A 19,307-nucleotide genomic window follows, 5' to 3' on the forward strand; every position below is an offset into this window, starting at 1 on the left:
CGTTATGTATTGAATAAAGACGTGTTGATTTAGCTGTTCATGAGAATCCGTTTCAATCCTTTTCGTAATCTAATTCCGACGTTAATACACACCAATTCTGGCGATGAGGTGGATCACAGATAATATATTTCTACAATTTTATTCAAGAATACTGAAGTTTATTTATTTTTTTCTCGACCAATTCTACGAAGTCAACACGTGGCTATCTTCAGCTAGACTTTGAACCTTCGACCCGTAAGTTACCAAATTGCTTATTATCATTGTTTTCTTTCCTTATTCGAAAATGGCAAATGCGATTAACGTTAACCCATACAACGTAAATAGTGATTGGGATGAATACGTTGAACAATTGGAAGAATTCTTTATAGCATCCGATAGCGCCGACGACAGAAAAATGGTGGCTACTCTTCTTAGTCAAATGGGTCCGGTGGCTTACAAATTATTAAGGAACCTTTGTCTCCCAGATAAACCTTCTTCGAAAGCTGTTATCAAAATACACGAAATACATAAAAAAACAAATATAAATTTTAAATGCATAAATAAAATGTTAGATCAATCTCAATAGGATAGAAAAAATAAGCAACAACACACAACACCTGGATGTAGTAAAAAACACACCCTATGAACAGATGACCAGCATGTGACAAAAAAGCAAAAAAATAAATAAATTCAACATGTAAAGAAATTCATGGAAAAACAAAAAAAAACTGAAATTTTATATTACATTAAAATAACAACTTGCTATACACTCCAATAGTATTAATATAATCCATAAAAATTAACTACACTATCAAAAATCTAATTAAATTTACCTGAATAATCAGTTCTTCAACTTGTCCTCCATTAATCTTTTGTTCAAGCTTTTCAACATCCTTTTCCTATTAATTAAACATAACAACATTATCACCTATTTTCAAAAATAAATTTCTAATACATATAAACTAAATTTTATTTAAAAAACAGATCTGATTAATTTTATGAATTAATATTTTAAGTAGTTTACTTCTACATTACATTTATATATATATATATATATATATAATAATAATCTATGCCAGTTTATTATTTACATTTATTACTAATAATTTAAAAATTATACATTCAAAGAATGATTTTACAATAATTTAATAATTAAAGATGGCAAAAGCTAAGGTTATAAATGTTAGACCTCCATGTTTAGCAACTCCTCAACAATAGTGCTCGCGAGAAGAGGTGAGATCTCATCCCCATGTTTTAAAATGAAAATCCCTGTTTTTTATAGTTATGTTTTCTCTCTCTCTCTGTACAGTCTGTAAAGTTTGCAACTGCCTTGTGATCTGTGTAAATAACTTCAATAAAGTTTTTTCTGAAGACATTGCTGGTATGTATAATTTGTCATCCTATCCTGCACTGTGAATGAATGAATTACCATTAACACATCAAAACCAGAGTTAATGGTAAAACCCTAACAATAAATTTTAAAATTTTTGACTTTAGCTTTAACCTAATAAAGATTCCTTTTCTTTCAAAATCTTAAAACTGCTACTGATATAACTAAATATCTACACTGCTGGCAAAGTAAAATGCAACACCATGATGACTATTGATATTGAAACAATGGAAGCTTCCTTCATGGTGTTGCATTTGATTGGCCAACAGTGTATATTAATTATTTATCAAATTACAGTAGAATCTCAATTATCCAAAACTGTTTTAAAAATATATAAATAAAAAACTAGAATGCATAACATTGTACAGTATATACCAGAGAGTATAATACATAGATATTAAACTCTGTACATAATTGGAAATTATTGTCATCTGTCAATTGTAATGCTGTGAAACTAAGTCATAACTACATGGCATTACATTAGATTTTGAATAAATTAATTTACTCAAATATTTATAGCTCATGAAATTTTATATGCACAATGCTTGATATATCTAAAACATAAAAATAAATGAGTTATTGGATTATCTGAAAGACTCCTAGTCCCATAAAGTTTGGATAATCAAAATTCCACTCTATTCAATTAAAACTGAATTCAAGTCTTATGTTTTATTATAATTACATGAATTAAAAATCATAGCTGGCTATGTCATCATATGTCAGTATATTTAATGTGCAAATAATTTAAATTAACCAATTCATAAAAATCTAGAAAGTAATTTTAAGTCTGCAATTATATCTGGAACAGATCTGCGAAAGTAATTGGTAAAGTACTCAATATGAAAAAGCAAGCATTGCAAGTTAACTCTTCAGGTTATTTTCAAAATCTTCTTCTTCCTCTTCACGTGCTATGCCCGGTCCCCCAGACATCGGCAATCACCAAGAAGAGGGAGTTCCTATCTTCGGTCGTTCTCATTACCTCCCTAATGTTTTGTATGCCTGTCCATTTTTTTAATATTGTCCATCCACGATAAATGTCTTCGGCCTCATTTATGCTTTCCCTCAATCTTTCCATTGAGGATTAGTTGTGGGATTTTGTATTTTTCTCCTCTAGTGATATGTCCCAAGTATGCAATCTTTCTGCATTTGATTGTTGACAGCAATTTTCTGTTTGTTCTTGCTCTGCTTAGAATTTCGTTGTTGGTCACTCGATCCGTCCATGGGACTCTCAGCATCCTTCTGTGAATCCACATCTCAAATGCCTCCAGTCNGATATGTCCCAAGTATGCAATCTTTCTGCATTTGATTGTTGACAGCAATTTTCTGTTTGTTCTTGCTCTGCTTAGAATTTCGTTGTTGGTCACTCGATCCGTCCATGGGACTCTCAGCATCCTTCTGTGAATCCACATCTCAAATGCCTCCAGTCTTCTTTCTGTATTCCTTTTTAATGTCCAGCTTTCCACACCATAGAGGAGAACTGACCAAATATAACATTTGGCCATTCGTTGCCGCAATTTCAAATTTAAATTGTTGTTGCAGAGCAGGGTTTTCATTTTTTGGAAGGATGTTCTAGCTGTTGCTATCCTGCATTTAATTTCTTTCCCTGAATCTAGATTTTCTGTAATTATGCTTCCCAAGTATTTAAACTGTTTGACCCGTTAAATTTTTTTTTGGTCAAGAACAAGTTGTGTCTCTCTGTGTGGGGTCTGACTACCAGCATCAATTCCTGCTGAGTTAATTTTGTTTAGTAGTACCTGTAAGCCTTCTAGGCTGTCGCATATTATTAGTGTATCATCAGCATATCTAATGACGTTAAGAATTACGCCGTTGATTTTAATTTCATAATTTTAGTTTTCTAAGGCATTTTTGAAGATTTTGTCTGAGTACAGATTAAACAATAGGGGCAAAAGAATGCAGCCCTGCTGGACTCCTCTCTGTATTTCAATTTCTGCTGTTTTCACTGTTCCTAACTTGACTTCTGCTGTTTGACCCCAGTATAAATTTTGAATTACTCTGATGTCTTGTCATCTAATTGAACTTGGTGTAGGATCTCTATTAATTTGGAGTGTTTCACACTATCGAAAGCCTTTTCATAGTCTATGAAACAAGCAAATATGTCTTTTTGTTGTTCATGACATCTCTGGAGAAGGACGTTGATACTAAACGCTTCTCTTGTTTCAAAATCAAATTATTTAATTGTTAATTTATGAACAAATGAATGCATCCTTCTCTTTAGAAAAATTTCATCTATTTTAACTAGTCTTGATAAATTCAACCAAAATTATCAACTCATAATTTTCAGATTGAATTCATCTTTTAAATTTTATTGCATCAGACAAATTTAATTTTGACAATTTAATAATATATTGACAGATTATCAATATTATCTGAAATAAATGTTTTTATATTGGCATTGTTATGTACAATCAATTCTACATCTTTAAAAGAATCAATAATTAACAAACAATGATCAATTGTAACTGGAAATTCATACTAAAACTATAAAGAAATGAAACTAAAAAGCATTGAAGTACAAACTATAGAGAAATAGTGGAGTTTATAAAGTAAAAACATTACTACAACCTCTGGAAAAGAAGTTTTCAGACAGAACAGCTATGTGAAAATTATTGATTGCAGGAAGTTCTGAAGGCAAAGATCAAATGGAGGTCTGGTAGTGTAACTGGCAACGCATCCACACGGTATATAGGAGTTGCAAATTTATGTTATCCAACTTTTTGTTTAGCTGACATGTTCTTGATCTGCATAATCTTACATAATACTAGAATATATGATTTTCCTAATAGGCATGCTGAATGCTAAATTTTATTAAATTGAATGAAGTGAACAACAATTTGAAACCAGAATTTGCCTATCATATCATTGTTTTGAGTTAAGAGCATAACATATGCTCATAACTCAAAACTGATATGATCAACACCAACAAAAGGATATGCTAGTCCTTCATTGATGCTGATAAGTGCTCTTGGGAATTTTCCAAGCTCTCAAGATTGATAACACTGATTGTTGATTTCACAATGTATGAAATCTAAGTAGTTTGCATCAATGTTTATACTTTTGGATCAAACTAAAAGAAGCAACCTATCTACATGTATCATCTATAACAAACAAGACAACAATGCTTATATCGATTCTCCTGATGTATTTTGTTACATATGTGGTGACTTCATTGCAACCAAATAATTCTGAACTACAGAAGTGTAAACCATAGGCCAAAAATGGCCTATTGTACACTTCTTGTGTCCTCTACATCAGCATTTCTCAAACATTTTCGGCTGCAATTTGAAAAAAATTGTAGACCTATAAATTCCCATTGTTGCCTGTCCATCTTTCCTTAATCTTGAGAATGGAATTAGGCAGATGAAATCTGAGACCAGATATAGAAATTTAGATGCATGAAACCCTGACTGATTATACATGAACTTCTGGTTTGAACCAGAAGTCATGTTATTTGAATTCAAAAGCTTCCCCTGAAAGCAGTTAATAGATGATTGGCACAACTCTATTCTTAAAGAAAAAGTATGATGTACAGGGGCAAGATACTACTAATTTGAAGTGGAGAGCAAATATTTTAAATGAAATAAATTAAAAATATAATTAAAAATTGCAGCCTGGCATTGTGACAATCTCAAAAAATAATTGCTCATTGTTCACACAATCTAATATATTTTTTTGTAATGGTTCTGTGACACAAATGCTTATATAAAATTTTTTAAAAAACCTACTCAACTAGAGTCGCTGTGTATTATATAATGAAATAAAATTATGCATTATTGATAATAACTAACAGGTAGATGGTGTCCAACTATGCTGTGTGTTGATTTCTGCAGCAGGAAGATTCAATATCTCAAAACGCGGCACAAGATCAAAGGGACTGCACTTCTGCAGCGTTATCTATTAATTTGCTAAGTAAATGACCAATAAAATACCAGAAGACAATGCATAAATTGATAAACTATTATTAGATACAGTAAGACCCCACTTAACATTGCCTCGATTAATGCTGATGTGATATAACATGGTTTGCTCAAAGCCTTAAAAAAAAAACTCAAAATTTATGCTGATTCAATTATCACAGCATTTCATTGATTTGTATATAATATGATTATTTACGAACACGAACCAATCAGCAAAAGGTGGCAATTTGTAGCACTGTACTTCCTTTAAATCTATATTTGTTTTGTGCAATTTTGGAAAAAATATAACATCATGATGCCATAGGCAATATCGACTTTGCTTGGCAAGAATTAACTGATAAATGCATGATCAGAGTGTGGAAGAAGTTATGACTGAAGGTATCCAAGAATTATCAATGAGAAGAGCCTATCACTGTATTGTTAGGTTGATCAAATTGTCAACCTAATTGATACAGCAGGACTAGGAGATGAAGACAAGCAGGATATTGAAGATTTACTGCAGGTTTCTGGTGAGAGCCTTATCAATGACGACATTCAAGAACTGGCAGAACAAGGAATTCGTATAGAACTGGAAAATAGTGACTGAAAATGAAGAACCCAAAGAATTTCTCTATAGATTTCCTTAGTAAAAGTTTGGTAATGATAACCAAATTGTTGATCAAATTGTAGCAAATGATCCAGATTTTGAAAGGAGTGCAAAAGCAAAACGAGGTGTTTTGGATGCAATCTTCTGCTACCAACATTTGCTTAAGGAAAGAAAAAAAAAGTGACAAATGAAACTACATGACTTTATCACAAAAAACAAGAATTTCAGAAAAGCCAGGACCTTCATCACAAAAAATGAACTTTACATTTCTGTGTGCATATGTTTGTGTGTTATTTAACATATATTATTATGCAAATTAATATAAAAATAACTTAAAATTTAAGTAAAATCTGTTTATTTTTGGGTCGCATGTTCCCTTTTCCCTATTTACTCTGTGTTAAAATGACATTGTTAACATTGTTTCGTTTAGCACTTTGTCATCTAGGAACACATCCCCTGCGTTAAGCGGGGTCTTACTGTGCTATTATTTGTAAATTCTTCACTGTATTTCATTCCATTTACAGAGATTGTCCCACTCGGGACCCTTTACAACTGAGAATAACTCTGCATCATGTGCATGTAACAACATGAAATAGGACTCAAAACGTACTCTTTCATGCAAAATTGACTGCATGCTATAAAAAAGAGCAGGGATAGCCCAGTCTTACATCATCAGTCCAATCTTCTTTGAAGACACTATGAATATGAACTGATATTTAACCATTTTAAATGGACAAATATCAGTTCATATTGAATCCATTTCTTTGTATTATAAGAAAACAAAACTGCTTCTGTCAATATAAATATATTTTTAAAATTGACTGTCTTATATAGATATATTATTAATAGACAAAAAAGTTTATCTCAAAGCTTTAGAAGTATGTAGTTTATAATACATAAATATGAACTCTGCTTATTAAATAAAACTCAACAAAAAAAGTTTTTTAAGAGATTACTCTAATTTTTTTATAAGATTTATACTCATTATCATTTTAAAAATAATAAAATAAATTTTCATTATACAAAATTTACTAATCATAATAAAATTCTTTTAAAAATGTAAAACTGAAAAACCACACATACATTCAGCAGATAAGAAAATTAAAAGTAAAGGGTTTCCCATTAACAATGCAAAATGTAAACTGTGTACCTTTGGCCTTGTGTGTGGTTGGCAACCTTGAGGATTTGTGTGCAGTCTCTATTACAGTTGTCATTACAGTGCAGATTTAACATATTATTGATGGAATTAGGTCAGAATTATGCAGCAGTGTCATAAGCAATTTTGTGAAAAAAAGTGCATATGTGCTGCCAGAGTTGTAGGAACATTTGGCAATGATCTTCCACATGTAAAAATGACTAAGCACTGAAATGGGTTGTAATGTTACTTTATACTGAAATAAAAATATCTACAGTTGTTCAATAAATGATACATTTTATTCCACAATTAAATCTGGCACTGCTAATGGAATAACCTATATTATGGTTTGGTCAGCTTTTGGATAACATGGTAAAACTAACAATCGTCATCAATGGCATTGGGAAGTCAAAAGATTATTTTAAAAAAAACTTTTAGTGTGTTTACATGAAGTGAAAAAATTGGGTTTTTCAGCAAGATAATGCACCCAACCATAATTTCCACTCAACTCACACTTGGCTTAAAGAAAAAAATGTTTAAGTTAAGATGTGTCCAACAAGAAGTCTTGACATGAATCCAATTGAGAATCTGGAAGAATCAGATGAAGGAATTATTTCTTAGCAGATATATACAAATGAAAGGCAGTATTCCTGAGCATAACTGCAATCAGAAACTGAAAGATTGGATAAATAGTGTATCAGAAGAAACAGTATAGAAACTAGTTATTTGACTGGAGCATCATGTATTTAAGGTTATCAGATTGAATTAGAAATCAGTTGGCCACTGAAATTAAACTAACTAGCGAACATTAGCTTTTGTTACAGAATTCCATAATCTTTATAGATATGTTTTTAAACTTTTGAAATTCTATTGCAAATTTTATGTTTTGACATTTAAAATTGGTTTAATTTGTTGTAAAATTATATTCAACATGCATTTGTAATGACACAATAAATCAAAGTATTTGTTGTTCAGAAATTTCCTGCAAATACTTCATTCCATAAACTTTTTGATGCACCTTCTATAAATATATATTAAATGTATTTATACAAGAGATGATGAAAAATAAGAATACAAGCCATTAAATTCCAGTAGATATTTATTACAATACAAAGTGACTCACATTAAAGGCTTCTACATACCATACATACCTACCTACATACCTATATACCATACAAAGTCCTTATTTTGTCCTACACATTCTCATCTGAATGAAATTGATGTCATCTGAGATGTTTCTTCAGAGAAGCAAAGAAATAATAATCATTCAGAGGAAATTTGGGCTATATGCTGGATGTTTGAGCACATCCCACATTTTGCATCACTAATTTCTTCTGTTCCCTCTGTGAATAGTCAGCACTATTTTGCCACATTATTATGATTAATTACTGTTTCCCCATGTACAGCAACCAATTCATGATGGATTTCCATCAGTGGCACATGCTTTGCCCACAGAAAATAAACAACACATCCCTTCATGTGAATTGCTCTCCAAGTGGGGCCATCTGTATATGTCTCATCTAGTTCAATGACTGTGCACACATTTGTTACAAGATTAAAAGCCACAACGATGATCATTCACTGAATTATGGCTGCAGTAGGGAAACCATAAACAAGAATGAGAAAATAGGAGTAAACCTTGTATTCTTATTTTCTGATCATACCTCAAGCATATATGTTTTTAATTTCTACATTTGCACATACACATGCAATACTTTTATTATCTGCAAATTATAAAATTATATTCCCTAGTAAATAATACAACTGTAGCACTTGACTGTACTTGACAATAATGCACAAATTATTTTATAACATACAGTTTCAATAAAATTTATTATTAAAAACATTTTAACAATTAAATATAATAAGAAAAAGTTATAATACTTACTGATTCTACAATAGAAAGCCTGTTCTTAATAACATCTTCAGTGTATTTCCGATAAGCAGCTTCTTGAGGAATTTTCTGAAGGGCTCTCAAAATTTTGTTGTATAAAACACTCAGAGTCTTTTAAAGTAAAGTAGTACAAAACAAAGACATTAATAATAAAAATATTGTTTAAAAAAATTATTTTGTTCTTAATACTAAATGTTTTCACTATTAAAACAATAAATTTCACATCATTTTATAGCATTATTCTTAATTTCTTTACATTTTAGCATTTTAATAATTCTTTTGATCACCAAAATAAAATGATCCTGAAATTGACTTTTGTTTCATGCTTGTAAAAATGGTAAGTCAATTTCAAGATGTCAATGTTTATTTAATTTCAGAAATTTGTTTTTTAGCAGTCTAAATTTTAAAAAATTTTTAGATTAATTTTTTTCTTCCTGTTTCTTTTCAGGACTAGCAAAATTTGACTTAGCACTATCATGTGTGCTTCATAAGTGTTCTTGCCATAGTTTTAAACATACAGTGACAGAATAAAGTCCATTTATTGTAATTATGGCTGTAATTATCAGTCATTATATTTTATTAAAATTAATAAGTCTCAAAAAATTTAAGATAAAATAAACTTGCAGAACTTTTCCTATTGTAATCAGAGCTTCAATTACAGTTATCACTATTGTCAATATAAAAGACATTTTATAAGCTGTTTATTTGCTCTATCAGCCTGAACTTGCAGCTAATAATATGCAACCATTATCAATAATACCAGTGCTTTAAATGTTAAATATGTTTGTTCATAGTTTAAATTTGCTTAAGATCAAAAATGTTCGTAAATTTTTATCTTAAATTTTTATTACTGGATGTTGAAGGTTTTACTGATTGTGCTTATATACTATATATATTTTTAATTGTTTAGATATGACCTTATAATATCAGAGTCAATAAAAGTAGAATTTCCACTAACTATAGTTTTACTTATCTAGCTTATTGCTATCTGTTGGCTATTATCATCAGTACATATGATTCCCAAATAATTTAAAAGAAAAACAGACTCTGTATTCAAATCTAAGAAAATAAACAATAATGAACTTTATAGTAATTTTGCTACATATAACCTTAGCTTTTTATATTATCAATAGTAAATAACTGATCAATAATGAAATGGAAACTACTTATTGATTCATAAAAGAATATTTTGAATACTAATTTGCTATCAATTATATAGTTCTAACATTGAGATTTGTTACCAGAAGTTTGTAATTAATGTGATTTTTCATAATTTTGCTCTATAAATTTCAAAAACATTATCCATTTTTTCTCATACTCATAATCAACAAAGTAAAAAAAATCCATACATCACTTCACAAGAATAATAGAATATTTAATTTCACAGATCAGGATGTTTAATAAAAATAAAAAAATAAAAATGCATTGAAAAGCAGGATAACGTTAAAACAAAATTTACTAGCAGCTTAAGACTTCTTAATATATCTTTCATAGCTAAGATTTTGTCTACTGTAGACCTGTTCAAGCCATACTACCTAGCAACATCAGACATCTTGTGCCCATTTTCTACCTTGGCTATTATCTCTTACTTGGTTTCTACAGTGAGCATAGTTCTTGACACTCCTCTTTTTAGGCTCCATAATATTATCAGTTTCTTTTTTAAATAAAAAGTTCAGAAAAGCACTTGTAAAAATTCAGAGAACAGAAATCAACTAACCCAAAAAAAATTATTTAAATGCAAGGCCCAGATAAAATCAGAAATTTGGTATTAAAACGTTAATGAATATCCGATGGGATAGTTAAACTTTCACCTTTCGTAAATAAACCTTGACACAAAACTTAACAAGTGCCTGTCTGACAGACTCGCGAAGATTATAAAAAATTATTTGTCAGAAAGGTAAACAGAAAGCTGGAATTACAAGGGAGAGTTTCAAAATTCGGAGGAATACTATCTGATCAGTATTGGGTTAAGCATCAATGTTGACGTCCCCCACGCTCCGAAAGGTTTTGAATTGTTACCTGAAGACAAGGGAAAAATCAATTGGTATTCGTTATTATCCGTCGCTTCTATTTATGTTTGTTCAGTAAAGTGTTTGTTATCCAAACATGTGTTCGTTGTCTGATCATAAAAATCTTACATGAAAGTGTTCGTTATCTGATTTGTTTGCTATGCGAACTGTTTGTTAACTATTAAAATTAATAAATTTTAAAAATTTTTCCGTTTAAAAAATTTTTCACGATTCCCATTATCCACTGAGGACCATTTATCCACTGAAGAGGCTGAAATAGCGTAATATATATGGATAACATAATGAATAAAATAAAGTAAGAAATAGTGAAAATAATTCTCTGGTTTCTCTGTTTTTTAAACTCTATCGAAGTCGGAATTAAAGAGTGAACGTCACTTGTGGTTCTTAAAAATTTTTTAAACGGAAAAATTTTTAGAATTTATTAATTTTAATATTTGTCTACACCGATACCATTGTTTTATTATTTATTTAATGTTTGTTAACTGATCACCCACTGTATATATAAAAACAAAAATATATATAAATATATTTCAGAAGTTAGTTTTAATAAAAATTTTGCCGACTAGAGACATCTAGTATCAAAAAGTCTCAATGCAGAAACAAAATATCTCAGGTCCACAGATCAAGGTCATTATGTATCAACCCAAGATATATTGGGAATACCAGGGAATAGGGTAAGTTTGACCCTATTGGAGATACACACGATTCCCATTATCTCCCCACCCCATCTACCTTTAACCACCAAAATTTATCATCATCAATCCCCCTAGTAAACAAACCTTTCTGCAAAATTTCAGAAATTTTTGACAAAAAGCACAGGAGTTATTAAGCTTCAAAGATAACAAAATTGTGCCCCCACACACACTAACATCCATACATACAGAAATTACTTCCAAATTTTTCTTGCATTTCTGGACATGTCCTGAGTCCAAAAATGTAAATATCTTGGAGGACCATTTATTGACTGACTGCCATACTTTCCCTTTGTTAAATACAACAGCCAAGAAAGTAAAAATTATCTTCATTTTCCTTTTTCATCATTACAAACACCAGTGACAGTTCAAAACAATTTTCACTTACAGGTAGGACCTTTTATTTGAGGCTGTGTTTCCACAAAAAAATTGCAAAATGGAAAAAACATCCTCTGGCAATTATGCCATAATTCACAATACATTTGAGTAAAAATTAGAAACTTGATCAATGGTATTTACACAGTAGAAATCGTTTTGGACTGACACTGATGTTTATAATGACAGGAGAGAAAAACAAAAGCAAGTTTTGTAGCTTTGTGATATTTTATATTTTAATGTAAAGATAATTGTTCAGTCAACAGCCTAACATATATCAGCACAATAAAGCAACATTGCATTTGGCAAAAGTACAAAATTGGCTGGCTGGAAACCATATCTGTTTACTATGCTGGCCAGGAAAAAGTCTGGCTTACATATAAAAGATTTTACTTTTTGAGATTTCAGATTTTGCTGATAGCATAGTCAAAAGAGAATATTCAAGAAAGTGTGTTTCCACACAAACATTTCGTCAATGACACCAAGACAAATGCAGCTTTATTTATATCAGATAATTAAAATGATCTTATTAAATTATGAGATATTAAACAACTCAGTCAATTTGAGATTTCAATTTCTTTTAATAATATAATATAACAGTTTTATAAAAATAAAATTTATAATGATAAAATATCATGACATTTTCAGCTTTGTAACAAAAACTTTTATTCATTCATTTTTATTGCAAAATTTGATACTATCATAATAGCAAGGTGAAAAGTAGAGAAAAAAATTTCCATTATTTTGGGATATGTTAAAATGGAATTTCAATATAGTTAAAATAATTTTTAATTAAAATGATATTAAAGTAAAAAAATTTAAGTATTCAAAGAGTATATAAAAATACTTACATGATGAGGATGTTTTGCAACAGCTAAACCAGTTAAATTTGTGGTCTGAAAAATTTATTGCTTTTTAAATTATTTTATAATGAAAAATAATTTGTTTGTTAATAATTAGATCAATAAATGAAGAAAGAAAATATGCAAGAAAAACACATAATTCTGGCCTTGAATCTCATTTAAATCTATATATATATATATAAAATTATTGTTCTGACTGACTGATTGATTCATCATTGCCCAGAGCAAACTGCTGAACCTAGAGGTGAAATTTGGTACACAGTTAGGGTACATCATGAAAACACACACTAAGAAGGGATTTTTTGGAAATTCCCCCACAGGGGGAGAGGGAGGACATTAAGGCTTAACTTGAAGAACAGCTTCTACTGTACTATTTTAGATGTGATTTTTTGTTTAGTCTTCATTGAGTATTAGGTGTATTAAATTGATAACATTTCAGACATTGTTATAAATATTTTTATATATTTTGATTTTTTAACCAAATGTTCGAACTGTTTTCAATTCAAATTTGTTACTGCATGTTGGTTCGATTATAGAACGATTGTAAACGTTCCAGAAAATCAATCAAATTGAAAAAAGTTTGTTTGATTCTCAGCAATTCTCATCATTCTCAGTGGTAGGTGTTATATAAGAATTACTATGGTTGTTGAAATACTGAATATAAATGGTGTTTTCTTGCAAAATCCACGTGGGCAAAGTCACAGGTAACAGCTGGTACAGAATAAGACATTAGGGAAGACTGGATTTTTGGGTATTTTTGATAAATCCAGTTCTGTAGTTGTTTACTTGACATTAGGGAAAATTTTAATAATTATCTTGCATTACTTTATATTGAATTGATTATTAATATTCAATGTATACAGCTAAATCAAATTCAAATCTGATTAATTTGAATTATTGAGTAATTTGAATCTGTTATCATCGCTCTCAAAATCTAAAATTAAATTAGTATTAAATATTTAAATTAAAATAAATACAAAATTAATTTTTCTACTGTAGACTATATTTTGATAATTTGAAACCAATATATCTCATCAGGGGCACCCACACATTCACACATTGGGGCACATACCCCTTCTTTTCTTCTCAGTTGCCCTTTTTCTAATCCCCAAGGAAGCCCCAAACAACAGAAAATTCTTGACTTCTAGCCTATTCTGCAAATATAAAAATAAAAATAATAAATTATATTTGTCCAGTGACATATGCAACTTCGTCATATACCAAAAACCCACTCCTTGTTTTCAAAGACAAGCTAGCCCCAAATGCATCCAATGCCACCTTGTGGGAGCACTGATCCAATGTTGAATCATAAGATTTGAAGCTCCTTGTGTAATGTACAATGCCCTTTTTTATAGTAGGTGCCTCCTCTTTTATCATAGTATGTGGACACCATTGCATTTTATATTCTAAAAATGAAACATGAAAAGAAAAAACAGTATATAGTTTGTTTGTAAAATATATGCATTTTGTGGATTATCATTACAGTCAACCATTTATTGTAACAGTTAGAGATATGGTCTTAAATGAGGGACAAATAACTAGAAGAGCATAGTTCATAAATTTAAAATGAAATTCTCTGAAAACTGCAGAAGGGTATTTCCACTTCCTTGAAAACATAAAAATATCTACACTTCCTCATTATGGAGCATTAAAAATCTTGGCATATTTTATGAATTTACTTTATTGATTTCTAAAAGATGGACATGTTCATGTTCTAGAAATCAATAACCACCCAGAGAACTGTATTTAATAATATAAAAACAAAATGAATGAAGCATGGTTTTACCATCGAGAAGCATGCTGATAGTGTTATGCAGACATATATGAATTTTACAACAGGAATACTGTTGCAAAAATGCTCTTTAAAGACATACCAAAAACACAGTTTGTTTGTGGGACAAACTGTCATATTTATGGAAATGAGGGAGAAAGCCCTGAAGTACTGAATGCAGGATTGTCCATCTGGAAGTAGGATAGTTGACATATAAATGTGTATTCTGTAAAATGCCTGGGATAGAGATGATCATGTTTGTTTTTTTACACTTGAATCTAGATAGTTGGGTTGTTAACATAAATTTTTGTGATGTCTAACAAGACGTTATGAGGTGTCCATCACGAATCCAAATATTATAATATTGTGTGTGTGTGTGTGTGTGTGGATAAGTCTCAATATGAAGCTTTATTAAGCAAAAGAAGAAAATGAATTTATCAAGCATTTGAGAAAACTGATGTTAAGAAATCCTCAATGACTTATAAGCAAGTTTTACGAGTCTCATTTATTGAATTTTTTGTGGCTTGATGATATCATTTCTCTTTCATATTCACAAGGTTATGGGATTAAATCACGATTACAGAATATATGTTTTTCCCCCTCTCCAAATAAGTGTGAAATATTTACATAAATTAAATAATTAAAAATTACATGGGCTTATACATTTTGTCTATTTATCAACTAATAAAAATGTGTATTTTTCTTTATTAAATCTCTTGCCTTCAAAATATTTCTTTCAGAACTATTGTTTACTACAAATACATTTAAAAATTAAAAACAAAAACGCAAGTAAACAAAAGAATGTTAATAATCATTGGAAACAGATGTACCAGAACATGAAACAGGATAATTGTCATAAAAATATGAGAAACAAAAAAATATATGACATCTTGCAGATCAAATAAATGCTGAATTTTTAGTCCACTGCTAGTGGACTAAAAATTAGGACCGAGCCCTGTTTGGATTACCTGAATAATTAAAATAATGCAGAAACAAGCAGTAAAACAGATCTGGTTTATATAGATCCAATACCATCAATGACATCAGCACCCCACCTTGGACAAGGGTGAAAGTGCAATGAAATTGACATTAGTTTGGAGTGGGCAAGGCCACAATAACTGACTGGACAAAAATTGCCCAATAATCAAGTAGTTTTGTGCCTCTACTTCACAAAAATCAGTTGAAAATCGACAAACAGCAAGGTACTCAATGTTTGACAAGCTTGACAAAGCCTTATTCACATGGTTCATGCAGGAAAGAGAAAGGGGACGACCCCCAAGTGAACCTCTTGTTAGAGAAAATTTCCTCTCAGCCAACCGAAACATGTTCGGATTAGCAGTGTTCAGACTAGCAGGACTCTAGTGTACAAGGTTCTGTTATTATCTTGGTCATTTGCCCATATTGTACTCCTCGTAACATTAATATTCAGAAGGAGTTTCGTCTTTTTCCTTCGTCTGGCTGCTAAGAGTGGTGGCGAGTTTTCATTGTTACAAGAGATAGCAGGAGATTTTATTGTTTCACCATTTTCAATACTTGTCATCATCTGATTTTGAAAAACATTTACTTCTGCATCATTTACCTCTTTGTTTAGGGGTATCTGAAACTCGTTATTGCCTGTGGCAGTAGTTGAACTATTATATATTACCTTCATTCTCTTCACTTCCGAAACATTCTCTACCAAAATCATCCATAATGTCCGCCCAGTCTGTTTTATTTTCTAGTTTGGAAGCAAATGTGACCCCCACACATTGATCCTCGTTATGGCCATATTTATAGCATTTTTTTACATTTTGGGACAGTACACCACCTCATAAATGGCCTATAAAGGAGCACGGCCTGCTATTACCACTGATCCAGACATACCCTTAACCTTAATGAAGTACAGTAGCGCTTCTAACTTAATGTTCCTTTTTAACTCTATTCAAATCACAAGTTGATGAGACAGTTCGGGCCAAGCCACCAAGCATTCAATAAACGAAGCTCATAAAACTTGCTTACAAGTCATTGAGGATTTCTTAATGTTGAATTTCTCGAGAAAGCTTGAGAAGTGCACTTTCTCCCTTTGCTTAATTAATTAATCCCTTAATCCCATACAAGGTTCATGTCGAGACTTCACACACCTCGTAACGTCTACCTGTATAATGCCATTATAGTGCATTGATTTAGGCTGCATTGTTCGACACCACGACTTCAAATTCGAAGTCCTCGAGTCAAAGTTAACTTTACATCTTACCTTTTTTAATACTCCAGCCATATCTGAATTTACTTCGTGCCGAGATGTTAAACTTTTACGCCATCTATCGACATTCTTTTATTTTTATTTAAATTATAAATTATTTCATTCCGTAATATTATTTTCTTAATAATATCATTAATATGTAATAAATTTCATTTATTTTGTAGAATATTATAAGAAAATAGTATTTGAGATTTACAGAATTTTTCGGAAATTTATCTCAAATAGTAATTAATAATTGCTATTTCATTTTCAATGTCCAAATAACTGCCGCGGGTTTATTTATAATTCAAAATCAATAACTTTAATAATAAACCAGCAATTATTTATTGTGACATCGTCATATTGCCGGGTTGCAATTTTTCGTCACAGCGTTTCGTCACAGCGCTCTCAATTATGGTCTCGATCTTGCCCCTGTACATCATACTTTTCCTGTTAACAACAGTCGTGCCTGTCATTTTTTTTTAACTCTTTCCGCCCTGTGGGCACTAAGAGAGCCTCTTTTTGCAAGCCCATTATGGGTTCGGCCAGGCCCACAATGGGGCTGCCGGGCGGTGAGGACATATCCGAACGGACCACCCCCCGAAAAATTCCTGGGGATTTTTCGACCCGTTCGGATTCGAACCCGGGTCCCCCGGAGCGGTAGGCTGCCACCTTGACCGCTCGGCCATCCGGCCCATGCCTGTCATCTAACTACGTTTTGGAGAAAATTTTTAAACTGAAATAACATGATTTCCGGTCCAAACCGGAAGTCCACGTATAGTTAATCGGAGTCTCCTACCCCTAAACTTTCTATATCTGGTCCCGACTTTCATCTGTCTAACTCCGTTCTCTAGAATAGTCAGGCAGATGGACGTCAGTGAGAATTTATAGGTTTGCAATTTATTAAAAATTGCAGCAATTAGGATGATCAGACTTCCAGTTTTGGAGCAGATAGTTTCGCTTTTGAGCACTGTTCTCCGTCCAACGGCATCTCAGACTGGATATTAATTTAGTATAATAATAAAGTAAGTATGTATGCGCATATACTGGAATACTTTTCTGAATTTAATCACACATCCTCCTTGTGTGATCAGAAGTATTGTAATAGAGAAAGTATTGCAATATTTAGGTATTTAAACTTACTTATTATTATATTAATATAATATAGAATCATAGTACTTATTGATGGATACTACAGTAATTTGTTCTCCTTTTTGGAGGCTGCGTAAAAATAATTAGAATTTTATTTTTATAATTCTAATCTATAAAATTATTTTTGAGATTTTTAAGAAAAATTTTTGCTTTTTAACAGCAATGGAAAAGCATGGATGTGACATGAAGACAATTCACGCCTAAATCTTCAACAGCAGTTTAAAAACTTTACATATGGAGCTGAATGTATATACAGTATACTCTATGTATGCATGTATATGTTACTGTGAAAGACCGAAATTAGAGAATGTCGATATTCTCCGGTGAATGTCGACACATACAAAATACGTCAGTGAAAGACTGAATATTTGGTTAAGGTATTATACATTCGAACAATCGCCGGTGTATGTCGACAAGAACAGACAAGCCTTGGTAGAGGTCGAAACGACACCCGAGAGCGATGTTGACAGAAAGGCGACAGTTTGTCGCCAAATTCTTCGCCGTCTCCTTCTGTTCAAATTGGTGATACCGTACGAATACAAGCAGTGCTGATATTCAGCGGGTTCGCACAGGTTCGGCCGAACCCGTTGTTAACATTTTCAAAGTTTTCCGAACCCATTGTTAAACACACATAACATTTCTCAGTGGTTTTGTTTCTTTTAAAAAATATATTAAAATATACGTATTATACTCTGTAACACTACTAAACTAAAGCCTTATACCTTGTTCGCCTTGGTGCAACCTCCATTGACCATTTTAATCTCGACTGAAACGAGGTTCAATCGCGATCGACTCAAGAAAGTTCTTGAAACTAAGTCCAGTCATACGAGAGATCCCGCAATCCCGTAACTTACTTTCGTTGTAATATAGACGAAAAACGCTCATTTTGTTTTGTCTTCTTCTTTGTCATGGTTGATATAAAGTATTCTCATCGGAGAAATAAATCCTGTATGGCTTCATTTCTCCGATAGAGCAGTGATGATAGTATCTAATGAGCCGCCGAAGCTTATTGCTTGGCCATACGCGGGGAATAATGTCTTCCGGGAAGTCTTTTAAAGGTAACTGATTCCAATTTTGACGTTAAAGACGTGGAGAAAACCGGTAAACTCCACCTGGCTAGTCCGTCCTGGCGAGGCTCGAACCCAAGTGTTCAGGAAACTGAACCGCTTGGGCCATTTTGTTTAGTAGATTTAATTCATTAAATACTCTGCAGAAATAATAAACTACTATTGTTCGATTATAAAGTTCTGTTTAGTTTTAGTAATATTAATTTTACAAATTTCGAGA

General features: G+C 31.5%; 1 protein-coding gene across 1 annotated transcript; it reads right to left on the reverse strand.

The window, feature by feature from the left end:
• Positions 1–52: 52 nt before the first annotated feature.
• LOC111624853 (NADH dehydrogenase [ubiquinone] 1 alpha subcomplex subunit 5-like) lies at positions 53–16,954 on the reverse strand. The gene is made up of 5 exons (XM_023367813.1): positions 16,884–16,954; positions 12,868–12,912; positions 8,914–9,030; positions 813–878; positions 53–130 (listed from the first exon to the last, which is right to left on the reverse strand). Exons 1-5 carry the CDS (start codon positions 16,902–16,904, stop codon positions 53–55), a joined length of 327 nt encoding a protein of 108 aa, XP_023223581.1. The 5' UTR covers positions 16,905–16,954.
• Between the last annotated feature and the right edge of the window lie 2,353 nt (positions 16,955–19,307).

The sequence above is a fragment of the Centruroides sculpturatus genome, unplaced genomic scaffold, assembly GCF_000671375.1.
Source record: "Centruroides sculpturatus isolate CEXI.00-Female unplaced genomic scaffold, Cexi_2.0 scaffold301, whole genome shotgun sequence".
In the NCBI taxonomy this organism is placed as follows: domain Eukaryota; kingdom Metazoa; phylum Arthropoda; class Arachnida; order Scorpiones; family Buthidae; genus Centruroides; species Centruroides sculpturatus.

Coding starts and splice junctions, on each gene's coding strand:
- LOC111624853 (XM_023367813.1), bottom strand. CDS start 16,904: ATGGCTGGAGTATTAAAAAAG. Junction 12,913..16,883: donor TGGCTGGAGTATTAAAAAAG/GTAAGATGTAAA, acceptor TAAATTTTTCAG/ACCACAAATTTAACTGGTTT. Junction 879..8,913: donor GGCTTTCTATTGTAGAATCA/GTAAGTATTATA, acceptor TTTAATTAATAG/GAAAAGGATGTTGAAAAGCT.